The sequence below is a fragment of the Sarcophilus harrisii genome, chromosome 3, assembly GCF_902635505.1.
Source record: "Sarcophilus harrisii chromosome 3, mSarHar1.11, whole genome shotgun sequence".
NCBI lineage: Eukaryota > Metazoa > Chordata > Mammalia > Dasyuromorphia > Dasyuridae > Sarcophilus > Sarcophilus harrisii.
In genome coordinates, this window is record NC_045428.1 from 439,837,844 (window position 1) to 439,858,354 (window position 20,511).

General features: G+C 33.7%; 1 protein-coding gene across 8 annotated transcripts in view; it reads left to right on the forward strand.

Moving 5' to 3' along the window:
* The window catches only part of ATP8A2 (ATPase phospholipid transporting 8A2), a 702,047-nt gene that overhangs the window by 245,996 nt on the left and 435,540 nt on the right, over window positions 1–20,511 (forward strand). For all 8 annotated transcript variants that reach the window (XM_031960776.1, XM_031960775.1, XM_031960778.1 and 5 more), the window contains one exon: window positions 17,047–17,185. In XM_031960776.1, the coding sequence (XP_031816636.1) occupies window positions 17,047–17,185 (139 nt within the window). The remainder of the gene's footprint in view (window positions 1–17,046; window positions 17,186–20,511) is intronic.

Genomic DNA, 20,511 nt, shown 5'->3' on the forward strand with positions numbered 1-20,511 from the left:
CATTGTTTCTGAAAAACTTTTTAATGTTATTAAAATGAGACTTTCATTGGTAGAGGGATGTTCTAAAAAGTCCTACTACCAAAGCAGGTCAGCACCTTCTCTGTAATCTTGAACAATAAGGAGACAACAAAACAAAAACAAAACAGACAAACAAATAAACAAACAAAAAAAACATGATTGAAACTGTGGATCTTAAGGCCATAAAAGTTTTTGAAACATAGCTGCTAAGACACTATGAGCTGGTGATTCCTTTATTTGTTTTATTTCTCTGAGGAAAATCATTTCTTCATTCCTCATTCCCTGAAACCATTTCTTAGTTGATTTTTCTAGGGCACATTAAAAGGGTGATAAGAGAATTCTAGTTGGCATCTGCCAGAATGATCAGCTATAAATAAAAAATATAGTTTTCTTGTGGTTTTATAGTGCTGGGAAGCTCGTGGAAGGTCCAGAATATCTTTCTCAGGTATAAGATTGTTTTTGTAGCAATTATTGTTGGATCCCATATTAGCAAAGTAGATCAGACTAGTGTTTTATCATTGTTATTCCTTCTATCTGTTTTCCAGTTCTGTTGGATATATTCTCCAAAAGTGAGGGAATCAAGACCTATTGGACTACTGAAATATAGAAATAATGTTTCAGAGGAAAGGAACTTCCAGGAAGGGCTTACCTTGTGTCCTTGTTAAATCTTGAGAGCCATTAACAATCCATTCTGATAAAGCTAGTTTACTTATTGTCTATCTCAAAATTGTCTGGAACAACACTTTTCCAATACTTACAGAAAGTTTACTTTTCAACTGTCATAGCTAAATATCTAAACATTGGTTAAAGGTGATTTGGAATGGTCACAGTTAGCATGCATCAGAAAAGTTGGGCTAATTTGGAGAAGAACAAGAGTGAAAGATTCTTCTAATCACAAGATTATTACAGGTCGACCAGTTGTGACGAAATCTAGACTCCTTGCTTTAATGTGACAAGCAAGCATGCTCTAGGTATCTGAGGCTATCCTTTCCTCCTTTTCCTTTTGTCTAATCTGGCCTGTGCAGGTTCCAGAATGATCAAGATCTCACTCTCCCCTGTTGTATCCCCACACCTACCTCCTTGACTTATATAATCTATGGGGAAGAATTTGGGGGCAAAATTTTTTTTATGTGTATGTGTATACATATATTTATGTATGTGTATATATATATATATACACATATATTTTACATGTATGAGTATATATGCATACACATAAAACATTAGCTGGCTTTTGTATAGCTTGCTAAAGTTTCTTAAATTTTTTTTTACAAAATTATTTAAAATAAATACAAAATAGGAAAAGAAACTTGTTCTGCTGTGCAGCAGAATATAAAAAAGAATTCAAAATGTGAGACACTAAATTTCCATTTCAAGAAAGCCTACTATACATAAATACTACACAATGTGTTCAGAGCTGTCCATCTTTTCTTTGCTTCCTTGTAAGTTTTCTTTTTTCTCAGCTATGCACTTTTAACTTTATTCTTTTTTTCCCCTTTCCTCTCCCCACCTTCCCCAAGAAGGCTACAATTAAGAGTGTGTGTGTGTGTCTGTGTCTGTAGTACATATCTATATGTATACACATATATCTCTATGTAAGGTCATACTGTTTGTCGTCTGTTTTTCTGAAGGTGGATAACAGCTTCCTCTAAGGCCAAGCCTTTCCATATTTTTCTAAATCTACCAACTCATCATTTCCTATTCCTCAGCAATATTCCAACTTTAAACTATTTAGTTACTTTAATCTAAAATAATATTGATCAATATGACTGACATACAGTGTAGTTTCCCCATTTTTCTCTTTTAATCAAATATATTTTCCTATGTCTGCCTACTCCTTTGCTTTACTTCTACCTCCTATCTTGCCTTCCAATTACTTAACTTACCCCCTCCCCAAAAGGATTCCTCTCTTATCCTTTCTCCTTTCTTCCCTCTCTCTTTATCTTATTCCTGTTAATCTATATTCTTTATTCCATTCCTGTTAATCTACACATCTTTCTATGCCCACTGTTGCTTATCCTATCCTTCCCCCCCTTTATTGCTTTACAAATTTAGATTTCTAGATATATATGTATTGTTTTCTCTTTAACTTATTCTCAATGAGAGTAGAATTCCAAAACTACCAGCCCTCCTCCACCACCTAATTCCTCTGTGTCAGTTACATTTTCATGTATATAACATAGTTTTCACTTATTAAATTCTTTGAAATTAATCTTTGATGTTTACTTTTTATTTCTCTTGGATCTTATATGTCAGATTTTCTCTTAAATTCAGGTCTTTTTGCAATAAAACTCTACAAGTCTAAAATGGCAGTTAATTGAATGTCCATTTTCCCCTCATACAGAATTATACTTTGCTGGGTATATTTTTGGTTGCAACTCAAATACTTTTGGTTGCCCTTTGTTATATAGTGTTCTAAGACCCATGGTCTTTTAAGGTAGCTGCTGCTAGGTCTTCTGTGATTCTAATTGTGGCTTTGCCATATCTGAATTTTTTTTTCTTGTTGATCTAGAGGCTTCAAAATTTGGCTATGATGTTTTTGTACGTCTTCTTTATAACATCTTTTTCAGGTGGAAATTTTACCCTTTTATTCTAATACTTCAGGAGAGTTTTCTTTAATTATTTCTTGTATTATTTCATCAAGATTCTTTTCCTAATTGTAATGTTTAGGTAGTCTAATTTTTCTTGATCTGTTTTCCAGACCTGTTGTTTTTCATATGAGATGTCACCTTTTATTTTTTAATTCTTTCTACTTTGTTTTATTATTTTTTGGTCTCATAAGTTCACTGGTTTCCCCTTACCCAGTTCTATTTTTCAAAGAGTCATTTTCTTCCTTAAGACTTTGGATCTTCTTTTCTAGTTAATTGACTTTTTTTCATTATCATCTTGTTTTTCTTGGATTGTTTTTATTTTTTAATTTTTTCTCAATTTCTCTCATTTGATTTTTAAAGTCTTTTGAGTTCTATGAATTCTTTTTGGATAGGTGACCAATTAATGTTACTTTTTGGGATAGAAGAGGCCTTTTTTATTTCAGCACCCTCCTCTGAAGATGAATCCCAGTCTTCCCTATTCCTATAGTAACTTGCTGTGGTTGGTTTCTTTCTCCTTTGCTTGCTCATTTTTAAAAAAAATTCTAGCAGATTGTTGATGTAATAACTTCTAGTCCTGGTGTATGGGGATGGTGCCTCTGACCTCAGGTTCTCTTTTGGTTCTCCCTTGTGTTCTGGAACCCCAAACCAAGAACTCTGGCCTCTTGTAGGTGTCAGTAACTAGCAGCAGCCTTGTCTTACTTGTGGGAAAAATCTGGAGAGCTTGGAATTTTCTGTCCTACTCTGCCATCTTCCCAGAATCCTCTCCCCTACTAAAATTTCTAAAAATTTTTTTACAGATTTTTCATTTGAGCTGCACAGTCTTGTAAGATAGGTGCCAAAGGTATTTATTATCCCCATTTGACAGATGACAGAATTAAGGCTGAGAGAAGTTGTGAGTATCTACATTTTTGCAGTTAGTAAGCATCAGAGACTATTTTAAGGAAGGCTATCAAGCAGTAAATTGCTAATGTCAGTATTTATTTGTATTCCACGGTGTGTGTGTGTGTGTGTGTGTTGGCATTTGAAATTATTAAACTCACCCTTTCTGTTGTTCTGGGACATTGATGTAGCCAATTTCAAGTGTTCTCCACTATATGTGAATGTTCCCATTTTTAAATGTTTTTTACCACAAATAGAGATCTCTGTTTCATTATAGAAAGTAGGGTTTGAAGCTGATGACTTGGGAAACCTTGTGAGCTTTGAATTTGAAAGGATAGAAGTCGAGGAGAGCAGAGGTGCCATTTATTCTCTAAGGACAGAACTCCACTATTAAGTCTGTGAATGACTGAATGAAGACAAATAAATATTCCACTCCAAGTAATGCTCTAATCATGTATTTGGGATGGGGAAAAGGGCATCACAGAAAATGCCCTCTTTACAAAATGTCCACCTTCTCATCTCCATACTTGGCTTCTTTTATCTTACCAGAATTCTTATGCCCCAGGAACCTATAGACTTCTTGACTGCATCTAGTGAGCAAAAAAACATAATTATTATTAGCATGACAAGAAGCCCCAGGGGATCTGAAGGGCAGGCAGGTTTAGATGCCTTTAAAGAGCATTGAGTGATATGTTCATTGACTTAAAAGTAAGAAGCTCATCACTGTAGGCAATGGAATTGTTGGTGATTGTTTTTTCTTAGTTGGGTTTAGTAGAAAGCAGTAAAGGAACTTAACCTGAATTGTTTGGATTGACTATCTCTTGACCAGAATGAGCTAGACTGATAGATTTAGGAAAATAAGATAAGGGCATGCATGAACCAGTTACAGTCAGTGCTGTATGCAAGAAAGATTTTAGTTCATCTGAAAAGGCCAAATCAGGTCACTGAGAAACATTGAATATATAATCAGAAAATGTCTATGTTCTTTTTTAAAGCAATTCTCCCAACTTGAATTTATACTGGTAGGTTGAGTTCCCACAGGACCACTGACTATCTTGGGTTGCATGATAAATTGAAATGGTAAATGATACATTTAATTCCTCAGAACTGTATTATTATTAGGACAATTAAAAGGTATCTACTTAAAGAGCATAAATGTGAATCTATTATGTTGGGTTGACCTCAAAAGAAGAATGAAAGGTTGAGAAAAAGTAATGCATTTGGAGAAGGGAAAAGGGAGAGGGAGAATGGAGACAATTATCTTACATAAAAGAAGAAATCTATAAAGAAGAATTTATACTATGAAAGGGAAAATGTGGGGCAAGTGGGTAATGTTTGAACTTCGCTATCAGCTCTTCTAGTTCAAGAAGGAAAGAATGTATATACATAACTCATTCATGTATGGAAACCTATTTTACAAAACAGGGATGTGGGAGGAAAAAGGAGTGGGAGAAGGTAGGGAATAGAATAAGAAGAAGGGTAAAATAAAGGAGGCAATGGTCAGAAGCAAAGCAGACTCTTGAGGAGGGGACAGTGGAAAAAAAGAGAAGGCTAAATATGAGAGAATAGGATGGAGAGAAATACACAATTAACCATCATAACTGTAAATGTAAACAGTTGAATGAATTTGAAACTAGAATCTTACAATATGTTATTTAAAAGAGACACTTCAAACAGAAAGAAACACATGAAGAAATAAGAGATTGGTGTAGAATCTATTATACTTTAGCTGGAATAAAAATAGTAGGATAGCCATTGTGATCTTAGTCAAAGCAAAAGCAAAGATAGATCTGGTTAAAAGAGGTAGTCAGGGAAACCACATATTGCTAACTAAAGACATAGACAATGAATTAATGTCAGTACTGAACATATATGTACTATATATGGCATAACATCTAAATTATTGTTTAAAAACTCAAATATTATAAGAGGAAATGAACAGTAAAACTATGCTACTGGGAGAACTCAACTGACCTCTCTCAAACCTAGATCTAACAAGAAAGAAGTTGAAATAAATAGAATTTTAGGAAAGTTAAATACATAGGTACTCTGGAGAATATTGATTGGAAATAGAAAATGTATACCTATGTCTTATCTATGCATGGAATTTTCACAAAAATTAACTGTTTTTTGGGTCGCAAACCTTCAAAAACACAAGTACAGAGAAGCAGAAATATTAAGTAATCCTTTTTGATCCATGATACAATAAAAATTACCTTCAGCAAATGACTTTTAAAGTATAAAATAAAAATAACTGGAAACTAATTCTAGAGAATTGGTGGGTCAAAAAACAAATCATGGTCAAAGGATATGGACAGATAATTTTTAGATGAAGAAATTAAAATCATTTCTAGTCATATGAAAAGGTGATCTAAATCATTATTGATCAGAGAAATGCAAATTAAGACAAATCTGAGGTACCCCTATACACCTCTCAGATTGGCTAAGATGACAGAAAAAGATAATGACAAATGCTGGAGAGGATGTGGGAAAACTGGGACACTAATACATTATTGGTGGAGTTGTGAACTGATCCCACCATTTTTGGAGAACAATTTGGAGCTATGCCCAAACTGCTATCAAACCATGCATATCCTTTGACTCAGCAGTGTTTCTACTGGGCCTGTATCCCAAAGAGATCTTAAAAGAGGGAAAGGGACCCACAAGTTCAAAAATGTTTGTGGCAATCCTTTTTGGGGTGGCGAGGAAATGGAAACTGGGTTGGATGCCCATCAGCTGGAGAATGGTTGAATAAGTTATGGTATATGAATGTTACGGAATATTATTGTTCTATAAGAAATGACCAGCAGGATCTTTTCAGAGAGGCCTGGGGATACTTATGATGCTGAGTGAAATGATCAGAACCAGGAGATCATTATACCATGGCAACAAGATCATCATATGATAATCAATTCTGGTGGACATGGCCCTCTTCAACAAGGAGATGATTCAGGCCAGTTCCAATGGACTTGTAATGAAGAGAACTGTGGGAACTGAGTGTAGATCACAATATATTTTCTCTTTTTTGTTGTTTGCTTGCATTTTGTTTTCTTTCTCATTTTTTTTTCCTTTTTGATTTGATTTTTCTTGTGCAGCATAATGTTGTGGAAATATATATATAAGAATTGCACATGTTTTACATATATATTGGATTACTTGTCTAAGAGAGGGAAAGGGGGAAGAGAGGGAAAAAAATTTTGGAACACTAGGTTTTGCAAGGGTGAATTTTGAAAATGCATATATTTTGAAAATAAAAAGCTTTAATAAAAGAAAATTATAGACCAATATCAATAATGAATGTTGACCCAAAATATAAAAGAAACAAAAAACAAATCACAGTAACAATCAATTTCATTTAAGATAATGATAATAAAAAAAAATACTGAAATCTGTGGGATGCAGCCAAAGTAGTACTCAAATAAAAATTTGTATCTCTAGACATTTGCATTAATAAAAATGAGAGCTAATCAATTAATTGGGCATTCAATTGGGAAAAAAAACCCTAAGAAAAAGAACATATTAAAAATTTCAATTAAACACCAAAGTAGAGATCCCAAAAGTCCAAGAAAAGTTTGATAAAATTGAAAGTTGAAAAAATTGACCTAATTAAAATAGGAGGGTTTTTTTTGGAAAAAAATTAAATAACCAAATATTGGCTAATTTGATTAAAAAAGGAAAGAAAAATTCTAGCATCAAAAATGAAAAAGCATGAATGAACAGTGATGCTGAAATTAAGGCAATTATTGGAAAGTGCTTTACTTAACTAAATGCCAATAAATTGGCAATGTAAATGAAATAGATGGATATTTTTTAAAAATATAATTACTTGGGTTAACAGAAGAGGAAATAGAATATTTATGTAATCTTATCTTAGAAAAAGAAATTGAGCAAAATATAATGAGCTCCCTAAGCTAAGAGGGAAAAATATCTCCAGGACCAAATAGATTTGCAAGTGAATTCTACAAAACATTTAACAAACAATTAACTCCCAATATTATAAATTGTTTGAAAAAGTAAAGAATTCTACTAAATTTTTCTTATGAGACAAATATGAGTTTGATATATAAACCAGTCAAAATAAAAACAGAAATAGAACTATCAACTTATTTCTCTAATGAACATTGATATAAAAAATTTAAATAAAATATCAGCAAGGAGATTATAGCACCATATCATATATGTTATAATTAGGTTGGAATTCAGGGATAGTTCAATATTAGCAACACTATAAGCAAAATTGACCTTATCAATAATGAAAACAGCAAAAAATTCATGATTGTGTCACCAGATGTAGAAAAAGCTTTTTGACAACATAATACTTATTTCTGTTACAAAACACTAGAAAGTACAAGAATAAATGGAGCTTTTCTTAAAATAAGTAGTAACTATATAAAACCAAAAGCAAATATTATTTATAATGATAATAAATACTTCTGTGATTAGATTAGGGGTGGAAACAAAAATGTTCATTATTACTATTATCATTCAATATTGTATTAGAAATGCCAACCATAGCAACGACAAGAAAGAAAGCAAAAGAATATAGACATTGAGGAAACTATCACATTCTGCAGTTAGTATGATGATATATTTAGAGAAATTAGAAAATTAACTTATTAACTTGAGAAAGTTTGAAAAAATAAACTCACATAAATCATGAACATATCTATGTATTATTAGAAAAATTCAGCAGGGAGTAATAGAGAAATTCCTTTAAAACAATTACAGAAAATAGCTAGTACTTGGAAATCTACCTGTTAAGATATGTACAAGAATTATATGACTACAGTAACAAAACACTTTTCACACAAAGAAGAAATTTAAAAAATTGGAGACGTTAATTGCTCATAGGTAGGCTAAAACAAAATAACAAAAAAAAAAAAAGAATGTTTAATTTAATTTTATTATTCAGTGCCCTACTAATCTGAATAGCAAAGAATTGTTTTATAGAGCTAGAATAATAACAGTGCCGACTGAAGCACATTTTTAATTGATTTTTCTTGCTCCTCCCCCTTTTTGTTTTACAAGAAAATGCCAAAATATGTTTTGCATGGCTTTATATCTATAATGGTTATATTTCCTACTTCTCAATGGTGGGAAAAGGTACAGTAAAGGATAGAATTTTGAACTGAAAATAAAAATTTTTTTAAAGTTAAAGTTTTTTAAAAAGTCATTAGACCTAGCCTTTTCTTTATTTTAAAAGGCATATATTGAGAATATATTATAAAAAGTAGCACTTGTATTAGAAATGCCAGCTATAGCAGTGACAAGAAAGGAAACTAAAGTATAAATATAGATAATGGAGAAATAAAACTATTACTTTCTGCAGGTAATATGATGATATATTTAGAGAAATTAGAAATTATAACATTAACTTGAGAAAATAACCTCAAATAAATCCCTCATCTCTCCAGCCAAAATTTGGGATACATTTTCCAACAAATTGATAGCCCATGGAAAGAGTGGGCTCAAACTTAGTGTATACTGGTAGTGAAGCTCATGTAAACAGAAAAGCAATGGAACAATAATGCACAGTTTTTGGTTCTGTAAACTTTTTTCCTTGATGAAAAAGCTGATTTTAGAAAGGCCTGGAAAGATTTACATGAACTGGTGCTGAGCAAAACAAACAAAACCAGGAATGTATTATACACAATAATAGCAAGAATGTGATGAGCAGCTATGAAAAACTTGGTTCTTCTCAGTGGTTCAGTGATCCAAAGCAATCCCAACAGACTTTGGACAGAAAATGCCATCTGCATTCAGAAAAAGAACTGAGGAGACTGAATATAAATCAACACATGCTATGTTCATTCCTTTCTTCAGTTTTTTTTTTAATGTCTTCCATAGGTTTTCCCTTTTGCTCTAATTTTTCTCTTCTGACATGATTCATAAAGCAATGTATATTACAAAATAAATAAAGTTACTAGGGGAGGAGGAAATAAAAGCTTTTTTTCCCTAGGTATAACTCTGTTGGATGAACCACTCAGTTGGATTCCTATTATCTCTCATTTTTTGAATTCATATCTAGTACCTCATTTCAGACTGAGAAGTTGTTATTTAATGTCTTATTTAATTCTATAGCTTGTATTTTTACAGTTGTAAACGTATTAAGAAAATTTTTTCCCTGATTCTTGCTTATGTCTTCTGTTTGAGTGATTTAATCCATTTATTTTTATTAAAATTAATACCAGATAGGTTTGATACTTTTAGTTCCAGGTTCATATTTGAACATAGTCCAGCTTGAATATAGTTTAAGGTCTGGATAAAGTCTGATTGAAATAAGATTACATAGCTGTGTAATAAACCTCTTCTGTCGATGCATGATAAACACACAACAGTGTTTAAATAGAAATGGAAAAGGTGAGGAGAAAGGTAACCTAAGAGGCAGAGATAGAGTTTGACAGGGTATGAACAGTGATAGGATAATGTGTGACTTCAGCTGCTGTCTCAGTACAACAAGCCTTGACTTGCAAGACTTTTGCCTAATTGATCCTATGGGGCAGCTAAGTGGCATTGTGGATAGAGAATACTGGAATACATTTGTCTAAAATTAACTAGAAAAGGAAATGGCAAAACACTCCAGTATCTTTGCCAAGAAGTCCCTAAATGAGTTCATAAAAAGTCAGGCACAACTGAAAATTATGGATCAACAAAATTGAGTTTCTTACTTTCTACAGAAACTGATGCAAATTTCTTTCTTCTTCACCTCATATTTAACTTAAAAATAGAGATGACATTTTGCCAACTACTTTTTACCTACCCTTCATCTCATAGCCCCTAGTTACCATATATCTGCTCCCCTACCTGACCACTTCCACCATCTTTATTCCAATCTCTGTGTGATCTTTTCCCCCAAGGTCAAACCTGCATTTATCCTTGAGCCTATCATCTCTCATTTTCTCCAGCAGGTTTCCCCCATAATCATTCCTTCTTTGCATCTAATCTTCATTGTCTCCTTAGGTACCAGTTTCTTTCTTACTGCCTACAAGCATGCTTAAGTCTTCTCTATTCTTTAAAAAAGAAACCTCACTAGATCCTTCCATCCCTGCAAGTAATTAGTCTTTGTCTTTTCACTTTCCCAGTCCAACTCTTGAAGAAGCCACCTACATTCATAACTTCCCTGTTTTCTGCTCTTATTCTCTTTTAAAACCTTTTCATGAATGACCAGCAGGATGATTTCAGAGAGGCCTGGAGAGACTTACATGGAATTGATGCTAAGTGAAATGAGCAGAACCAGGAGAACATTATACATGGCAACAAGAGTATACGATGATCAATTCTAATGAATGTGGCTCTTTTCAACAATGAGATGATTCAAACCAGTTCTGATTGTTCAGTGATGAAGAGAGCCTTCGACACCTAGAGAAAGAACCGTGGGAACTGAGTGTGGATCATAATATAGCATTTTTACTCTTTTTGTTGTTGTTTGCTTGCATTTTTGTTTTCCTTCTCAGGTTTTTTCTTTCATTCAAGATCTGTTTTTTCTTGTGCAGCAAGATAACTGTAAAAATTTCTACACATATATTGGATTTAACATATACTTTAACATATTTAACATGTATTAGACTACATGCCAGCTAGGGGAAGGGGTGGGGGGAAGGAGGGGAAAATTTGGAACAAAAGGTTTTGCAAGGGTCAATGCTGAAAAATTACTCATGCATATGTTTTGTAAATAAAAAGCTATTTTAAAAAACACCCAAAAAACAAAAAAACCTTTACATGTAGGTTGGTAATACCACTGAAATATCTCTCTTCAAAGTTATTCATGATCTTTTAATTCACATGTCAAATGACACTGTCTCACCTTTCCTATTTCTGGATCTCTACTGAAGTAGATGCTGCCAGTCACCGTGCTGAATTCTGTTCTCTTTGGGGTTTTGTGACGCTGCTCTGTTTTGGTTCTTTGCTTACCCAGATAACCTCTTTCTTTCATTCTTATTTACTAGATTATTGTACATGCTATGCCCCTCTAGCTGGGCACATATCTCAAAATGCTGTCCTGATGCTTCTTTTATCACTTTGTGTTCTTGTAAGTTCCTATGGATTGGGGTCCTTGCACTACTAACTAATCCCAGCTAATTGATTTCTGCCAAGGATACTGCATCTTCCTTTCAGTCATCCAGATTTGTAACTGTAGAGCTCTTGTCTTTGCATTCAGTGGGAAGGGAGAATGAAATGATATGCCAAATCTTGTTGTTCTTCATCTTACGATATCTCTGTACCCAAACAACCATTCTTCAAGTTTAGTTCCTAATCACCTGTTGACTGAATCTCCTTATTGGCCTCCCTGAAAAGTCTTCTCTGATTCTAATCCATCTTCCACATAGTTGCTAAAGTGATTTTCCTCCAAAGCAGCTCTGATTCTTCTTCATTTCATCTTCCACATTCAAGTAAGCATAATGGTTTTTTGTTCCTCCAGGATTGTCACTTCTCTGGGCACTTAGAACTCTTCAAAATCTGACTTCATCATGCCTTTCTGGTCTTAGTTTTTCCTTGTATTTTTGGCTCTTTGTGTCTCTCATCTCCTAAATGAAACTATCTCTCATTGCTATGTTCTTGTTCCCTTTCTCGTTTTATATTTTCTCCCTTGGTGGTGGTATGCTTTTCCAGCTCATGTTGTCATCTATGTGGGCAATTCCAAATTTCTACTTCCATACTTGACTGTCTCCTTCATGTCTGCTGCTCTAAACTTCAGTCTGGAATTTGTCGATATATCTGATATTTACTTATTTCTACTTAGAGATCCTATTGACACTTCAAAGTCTCCATTGCCAAAAACTAGACTTATCTTCCTGAAAAATCTAATCTCTTTATCTTTTGCTGATGGTACAACTAATATTCTCAAGACTCATCTTCTCCCTTACCTTCATATCTAACCAGTTGCTAAGCCCTATTGATTTTCTTTCTATCATGTTCTTTCATTTCCCTGCGTTCTTTTGCGTTTTCATTCTCATCATAGTCATGCTAGTTTGATTCTTGCCTTTCCTTATTCCTAATATTCCTTATTAGGAATTATCTCCTAATTAGACCTTTCTAAGCCCAGCAGTCTATCCACATTACCGCCTCACTGCCCTGTTACATGACTAGAATTTGTCCTTTTCCAGTCATGCATCTCTTTCATATATTTTATGCTGCTTTCTGCCTATGCTGTTTATTGTTGGCTATATGCTACTGCTTATTCACACCCACCATGGGTTTCTACATTGTTCTTAGGTCATCTGTTTCTATTTCATGATTAGAAACCATATAGTATCATTGAAAGGACAATGGAATTACAAAGAAGCTTGGTTTTTGTTTCATAGAGAAGTTTGGAGTTGTTAAAAACACCATCCACCCTTCCAATCGCACATTCTCTCACTCTATTTATTTTGTTCACTTCTGGGCCCACCTTCTTGTCTAGCAATAGTCCCTGTGTATGATAGTTTATAGTTTTGCTTACACTAGGGAAATCTCACTTTCAAACTTCATTTTTACATTCTATTAGATGAAGGCATGCAAGGCAATTTTTATTCTTTAGTCCATAATTTTGATATATGTAAGTGAAATATGGTGCTTAGTAGTTTAAGTTAACATGAGCTTCCATTTACCATATGTCATCTTTTGTGTTTTCTTCATATAAAATATTTTGTTAGAAGTTCATGTATTTTGTAGCACTGAAATAAAATAGCCTTTGCAGTCATTTTTCTTATGTCTTTTTTCCCTAAAAGGAATAGAATTTTCCTAAGATAAACATACAGATGGCAAAAGGATATGTTGTATATGATTTCAGTGAAAGCGTGCTTGTCAAAACTCTGTGGTATCTTTTTAAAGTTATAAAGTGTAACACAGGAAACTGGATAAAGCACTAACCATCCAATCTAGGGTGTATAACATCAGAGACCACAGCCCACTTGAGAATCATTTTCCTGACTACTCCATTACCAGGATCTTCATATTTCTGATTGGCTGTAAATTTCAATTGCTTCTACAGATAATATAAAGTTGTGCAAGCCCTAGCTTTATAGTGCAATTAGGATGCTTTTATCTAAGTACTATCTTGGAACAACTGGTGGGTGACTAGGAATGCTTTTTATTAATACTATCCCCATACCTCTCAAATAGGATTTTATTATTACTAATCTGAAAACTGATTTCTCCTCTTACTCTATTAGTTCCAGTGTTGTAATGAAATTGTGATCTTTTTCAAGCGAGGGCACTCATTCCAGTTGGGTCCATCTAATATGTTGGAAATCATTCTCTTAATATTACATACTTATCCATAGCACACATCAGGAGGAGTAAAGGGAATTAAATAAGCTTATATGTAGTGCCTCTGTTAATTATTGCCTATTTGTCCCGTATATATAGCATGCTTTGTATACATTTGTTTGCATTTTGTCTGCCCCTTAGATCGTAAGCTCCTTAAGGACAGGAATTGCCTATTGCTTCTTTTTGTATCCCTAAGGACTTTGCACAGGGCTCAACACATAATAAGTACTTAATAAATGTTTGCCAGCCACTGTTAAATATATTTTACAAATATCTCTTTTGACATCTATGACAATCTTTGAAGATAGATACTATTATTATCCTCATTTTATAATTGAGGAAACTGAAGCAATGCTAGATTTGAAGCCAGACAAACTAGGTTCCAATCTCACCTCTGCCATTTATTACCTTGTGATGATCACTGGGCAAAGATCCTTATGTGTAAAATGCAGGCATTCTGACTCTGTATCCATTGTTTGACTTTATCTAAAGAGATATAGTGATGTTATAAAGCAGCAAAACCCTTAGATTTATGTAAGCATCAATTCACTTGTGAGGGGGAAACCTGGGCTAATTTATGAACAAATTGCAACAGGGGGTGAGTCTTAGATAACAAAGGGAAACCATGGTGTTTGAAAGTCAATTAAGGGAAAGGGGGGTGTTTTAGCTTTCAGGGAAGATAGTAGTTTTTTTTCAAGTATTTCCATATGTTTTAGAGTGATTAGACTTTTGTGTGTTTCCAGATGATCACATTAAACTAGCAAATGGAAATGATAGAAATGTAGATTCTTACTCAGTAAAAGGAATTTATTAACAATTACAACTGTCCAAAAATGAACCAATGGTCTAATGGTATGAGCTTCCTATCCTTGGAAGTGTTTACATATAGACCAGATGACACTTACAGGAGAGATGATGTTGAGGGGCTCTGCTAGGGGGATGAGAGGGGTATACTAAATAACCTAGAAAGTTCCTGTCTCCTTCAAGAATTTTCAGATTCTCTGCTGGTCCATCAAGCTATAGTGAATACGATAGGCTGAGATCTCTTCAGTCTCTTTTGCTAGCTCATCATGCATCCAGCTTGTGCAAGTTTCTCATTGTTCTGCCCTAAGATCTCTTTTCCTGCCACTTTCTCACTTGGTAATCTCATCAACGCCTGGAGGTTTGACAATCATCTCTATGCAGAAGATTTCCAGGTTTATATATCTAACTCTTCTGCCTTGACTATTAATCTTACATCACTAGTCTCCTAGTGCATATTTCAAACTGAATTACCAAGTTCATCTTGAACTTAACATATCTAAAATTGAATTTTAGATCATCTTTCTCCTTAAACCCTCTATGAAAATCTTCCTATTTTTCTTGGAGGAATCACCATCTTTTCATTCTCTCAAGTTTGCATTCATGGACTCCTTTCACTCCAGCTCCTCCTCTACAGCATCTATTTCATATGATTTCAAACTCACATCACTATTAGCCAGGTTGAGTCTCTCTCATCTTGCCTAGATCATTGTAACAGCCTCTTAACTGGTCTTTTAGCAAAATGATTTTCCTTAACTGTAGACATGACTATGTACCTCCCCTACTCAAGGAATTGCAGTGACTTCCTACTGATTTGATGATGAAATATAAATTTCTCTGTTTAGCTTTTTAAAATCTTACACAGTGTCCCCTCTTTAAGATATAGGTTTATTCTATTATTAATAAATAATCAAAAGAAATGAACTATGCCCAAGTCTATAAAATCGTGCATGTCCTTTAACCTGACAATACCACTACTAGACCTGAATCGCAAAAAAGATTTAAAAAAAGGAAAAGAATATATATATATATGTATTTATATACATATATATGTATATATATAAAAATACAAAAATATTTATTAGTAGCTCTTTTCTTGGGGCGAGAATTAGAAATTTAGGGAATGCCCATAAATTGGGGAATAGCTGAATAAATTGTGGTATATGATTATGATGGAATACTGTTATAAGAAATGATTAGCAGGATGCTGTCAGAAATACTTGGAAAGTCCTCCATTAGCTCATACAAAATGAAATGTACCATGTACAAAGTAATAGCAAGGATCATCTGCTATTCTTTGCTATTTTGCTATTCTCATTAGTACAATAATTCAAGATTACTTTGAAGGACTTATGATGAAAAATGCTATCCAAACCCAGAGAAGGAATTGATTGTGTCTGAATACAGATTGAAGTATATTTTTAAAAAAGAAATAGGCTTATTGTGAGTAGCAATTGTTTCATTTTTTTGTACTTGAATATCCCTACTACCTGGTACATAGTAGGCACTTATCAAATAAATACTTGTTAATTGAATGAGATACAAAGATTGAGGCCTTCTATTCAGAGGCATCATTTCGTGAACTATATTAATTGGTCAGAAGGTAGGCTTTCTATTAATTACATTTTATGATCTATGATTTCATTGGGTTTGGGTACTCTCAGTGAGGAATTCTTACCAATTTTGGTAAACTACTATTTAGCATCTTATAGAATCAAAGTTTCTTGGAGTCATGAGAGTTTAAAATGCATGCCTAAGGACACACACACACAGACACACACACTCTCTCTCTCTCTCTCACTCTCTCTGTATCAGAGGCTGCATTTTATCCCTCCTAACACTGAGACCATTTCCCTTTCCACTTTTCTAGAAACCTTTCAATAATAATGATGTCTCACATTTCCATGTCACTTTCTTTGCAAGATTGTATAGGCATTCATTATCTTATATAGCCCTGCCTCAATTGAGAAAAACCTGTAGTTGGGTCCTCACGGAGACATGAATGATTATATTGGGCAGTATCTTACTGAATTGGAGATTTGTTATGTTTTTCTTAGTTCTATGATCTTGGAACATCAGTGCCGGTAGATCTTTTTTTGAGTACTTGTGTGGCCAAAAATGTGTCCTGAAATATTTGAAAATTTGGTTTCATCTCACAGTTGATCACAATGAATGTGCATAATGGAATAATAGATTGGATTCCCCTCCATTATTTAAGTCCTTAGTATAAAAAGGACTTAAAAAGACATAGGTTTTTGCCCATCAGTTACAATGATATCTATTCTATCTGATGTGACTATTGTGCTTTGGATAATCCTGATGTTACTTAATGGATTTTGAAATAATGACACCCATGAGTTCCAAATCATTTTGTATTATTAATCAGTGGAGTAAATAAATTAGTAATATTTGTGTATTTCATCAGTATTTTCTATTGTTGATGCTACATTTGAATATATTCAGACCTGTAACTGATTAAAAACTTTTTTTGTTTTTTTTTAAAAATTAGGATCTTTTACTTCTTGGAGCTACAGCCATTGAGGATCGTCTTCAGGCCGGTGTTCCGGAAACTATATCAACACTAATTAAAGCAGAAATTAAAATATGGATCCTAACTGGAGATAAGCAGGAAACCGCAATCAATATAGGTAATAGATTTTTAAAAAGATAATATGTTGAAATTGGTGATAATGATGAAAAATACATTCTAGAGTCAAAGACAGGTAACTGATCTACAGTTGTTTCAACTTTAATTGAAAAGTGGAGCCCACTAAGATTTTCTTATCATGAGGCAAGAGAAAAGCCGCTTGTAGAGATTCTGAATAGTTTTTTGTGTGCCATGGAACCCTTTGGTGATTTGGTGAAGCTTGTGGATGCCTCCTCACATTATTGAAGGAAATGCTAAATTTCAGTCAGAGGTTAGTGAAAGTAAAGATATAATTTTGTTCCCATTCAAGTTAATGGACTCCTGAAAATCAATCCACAGATTCCTTGAACACTCTTTGTCTATAACAGGATATCCAAGTCGAAAGATAAAATAAAAATTTATGTTGTTATTCTGATTTTCTAAGGTAATGTTCTCTTCTGTATTGTGGTCTACATCTTCCTTTACTTTCTTTACTTTCTGTTTGAACTCTGAGTTATGTGAGTTTTTATTTAATCCCTGTGCTCTTTGTAAACTCAAACTTAGCTACTATAAGTGAAGACCTATAACTTTCCCAGCAAGGTATCATAAAATGCAAGATACTGACAGAAATGTGTGCTTTTATATAAAAGTGCCTTTTTTCCCCCTCTTAAAACTTTCTTTTATTATATGCCACTTTCTCACCAGTTTTGATTTAGGGACACATCCAGTTGGTGCATTTTCCGGATTTTGTGCTTCCTTCATTCTGTACCTTAGACTTATTTAGCACTAGTCAGCCCGAGAAAGAGAAATCAAAAAGGAAGATGAACTAGAAATCAGTCTAATTGCTTTTGTTAGTAACACAAATGGAAGGTTTAAGTATGTGCTAACCAAAATTAAGTTTGAGAATTAGCTTTCAAATATAATACATGTAATTTTCCTAAAACCAATACTAAGGAATATGAAAATGTGGTTACATATAATGGTGTACAGGAATAGCCTACCTGAGGTCCTGTCTGTTTTCCTGTAACTTTTATATTAAACAAAAAACAACATGGGGAAGAGTTAGCTCTATAGAAACAATGATATCAATGGGCAAATAGCCTAACATTTTAAGGTAGTTTTACAACTTTACAATTGGATTTTATTATTTGATAATGATGTTGCAAAACATTATTGGTCAGGGCAGATTTTTGCATGATATTGTTTGTATGTAGGTCACTTAAAAAGTAATGTACTAGTACTTATGTATACATAATTGACTCTTAAACTTTTCAGAGTAATCCTTTTCTAACATGTTACTTGGTCTCTCTTTAACTTGCTCTTTTGAATATTCTCAATGTAGAAGAAGTATTTGGCTTTTGGAAACAAATTATTCATAGTCTAGGATGGAAAATAAGGTGGCAAAATAGGTTATTACTACTTGAAATCTTTTTAAAAAATAAAGCATAAGTATAAAGTGAAAAATGTGTGTGATTGCACATGCACATGTATCTATGTGAAGGGGAGATGTACATTGAGCACTACAATACACCTTGAATCCAAGAATTCTTGCTGAACATTTTGCCATTAAATATCTTTTGTTTATGCTGAGGATTAAGAAAGACTGTAAAACTGATTTTGTACAATCATATCCCTGTTTTTGGAAAAAACACTGAAAACTCATACTCTACTGATCTCATGACATCAGAATTGTAAAGAAAGGACAGTCTTATTACAGGGTGATATTATATGGTGTTTGGAAAAGATGTGCATGATCAATTTCTGAGAATAATTTTCTAGTGCATCATTGTGGTAGAAGTAAGCTTAGATTCTTGGTGGCTGAACCTCAGGCTCTAGAAATCTCTAATGTACCAGCTGGGTGATAGATTGTAGATCTGTCAGATTGGGTTTTTCCCCTGCTTGGATTTAAGATTATGTTTGTTGCAATCATGGCATCCTCTGTTATATCCAGGGGGGTCTCAGTTTGTATTTGTGGAGGCCTTAGGCCTACCCATGAAAGTACAGATCTTTGACTCCAAAGCCTAGATGGAGCTTTTAGTTCCTGGTTCCCATTATTTGGAATAACAAGCCACTGAAGTATGGGTTTGGTTAAAATGACCAGTTTATACCATCCAGCTACCTTCTATGGAGGAATGTTTTGTAGGCTTTTTGGGTAGCTTTGAAAAGGAACTATTCTTTGTGAATTTTTAAATGTATTAAAAGCAAAAAAAAAAAAAAATCTGAATTTTCTTTTTTGTGATACACATTAAAATGCGTAGCTTCCCTTTGTTTCAAATCTTCTTTACTTTTCTACTTGAAATGTTACTCATACAAGTTTTTTTTTTTTTTTTTTTAATTCCCGTGCTCTTTGTAAACTCAAATTTAGTCACTGTGAATTGTCTTGTGGAAATGGTGAAAAAAAATGGGTTGGATGGTGCTGGTGAGGGGAGGAAGGGTAGGGAAATAATTGCCTTCTTTCTAAACTGCTCTAAATCCCATCCAAGTAAACTTTGCTATGGGTATAGTACTTGAGTGTGTGAGTATGATTTGTTTTTTTTTTTGGCCTGAGCCAACCAAAGTCTGGCCAAGTTAGGAACATACATGAGAACATGAAATGAAGCTCAATCTAGATAAGATAGATGTGTTGCTGCTAGGTAAAGGAATTTTTACCAGCTTACTGAATAAGGCTTTCTTTATCCTTTACCCTCAAAGACTTCCAAAATAAGCCAGTGATATTTCTTGATTCACAGACAGTGGCTTCTCAGATTGTGTCTGAATTATACTGATTCCTTGTCAAAGAATACTTAGTAGTAAAGTCTTAATTCATGCTGCTTACACCTCTCAGATTATATTTAATTGACTAATAAAGGCTATCTGAAAAGTATGACTGATTCTGAATGCTTCCTCCTCAAAAATTGAAAGCTTTGCCAAAATAATATTGCCTTATTGTAAAGGGTCCCCTCCCCCATTTTTCTCCATCTCCACCTCTTCCCATACCCCTAGCGTACTAGTATAGTTCTGCCAAACAACTCCTGTGTTCCTTGGTCTGAAGAGCTAGAGAATTTATATTTTTGAGAAATAGTAATAGTTTATCTTTATGTAGAACTTTATATGCTTTATAAAAATTCTCATTTAAGCCTTAAGAAGTATGAAGTACTGAATACAGATATTATACCCATTTTATATGGAAGAAAACTGAAGCTCATGAAGTAAATTGATTTATATTTGACTGGTTATAGCTAGAGTTGGGAAAGCCTTTTGCTTCATCATGCCTCAGAATGTTTCTTAAGATCAGCCTTATTTTGGGCCACCACACAATATTAAACCTGGAAAAGGCCCCTAGAAGTCAGCTAGTTAGCCTCCTCATTT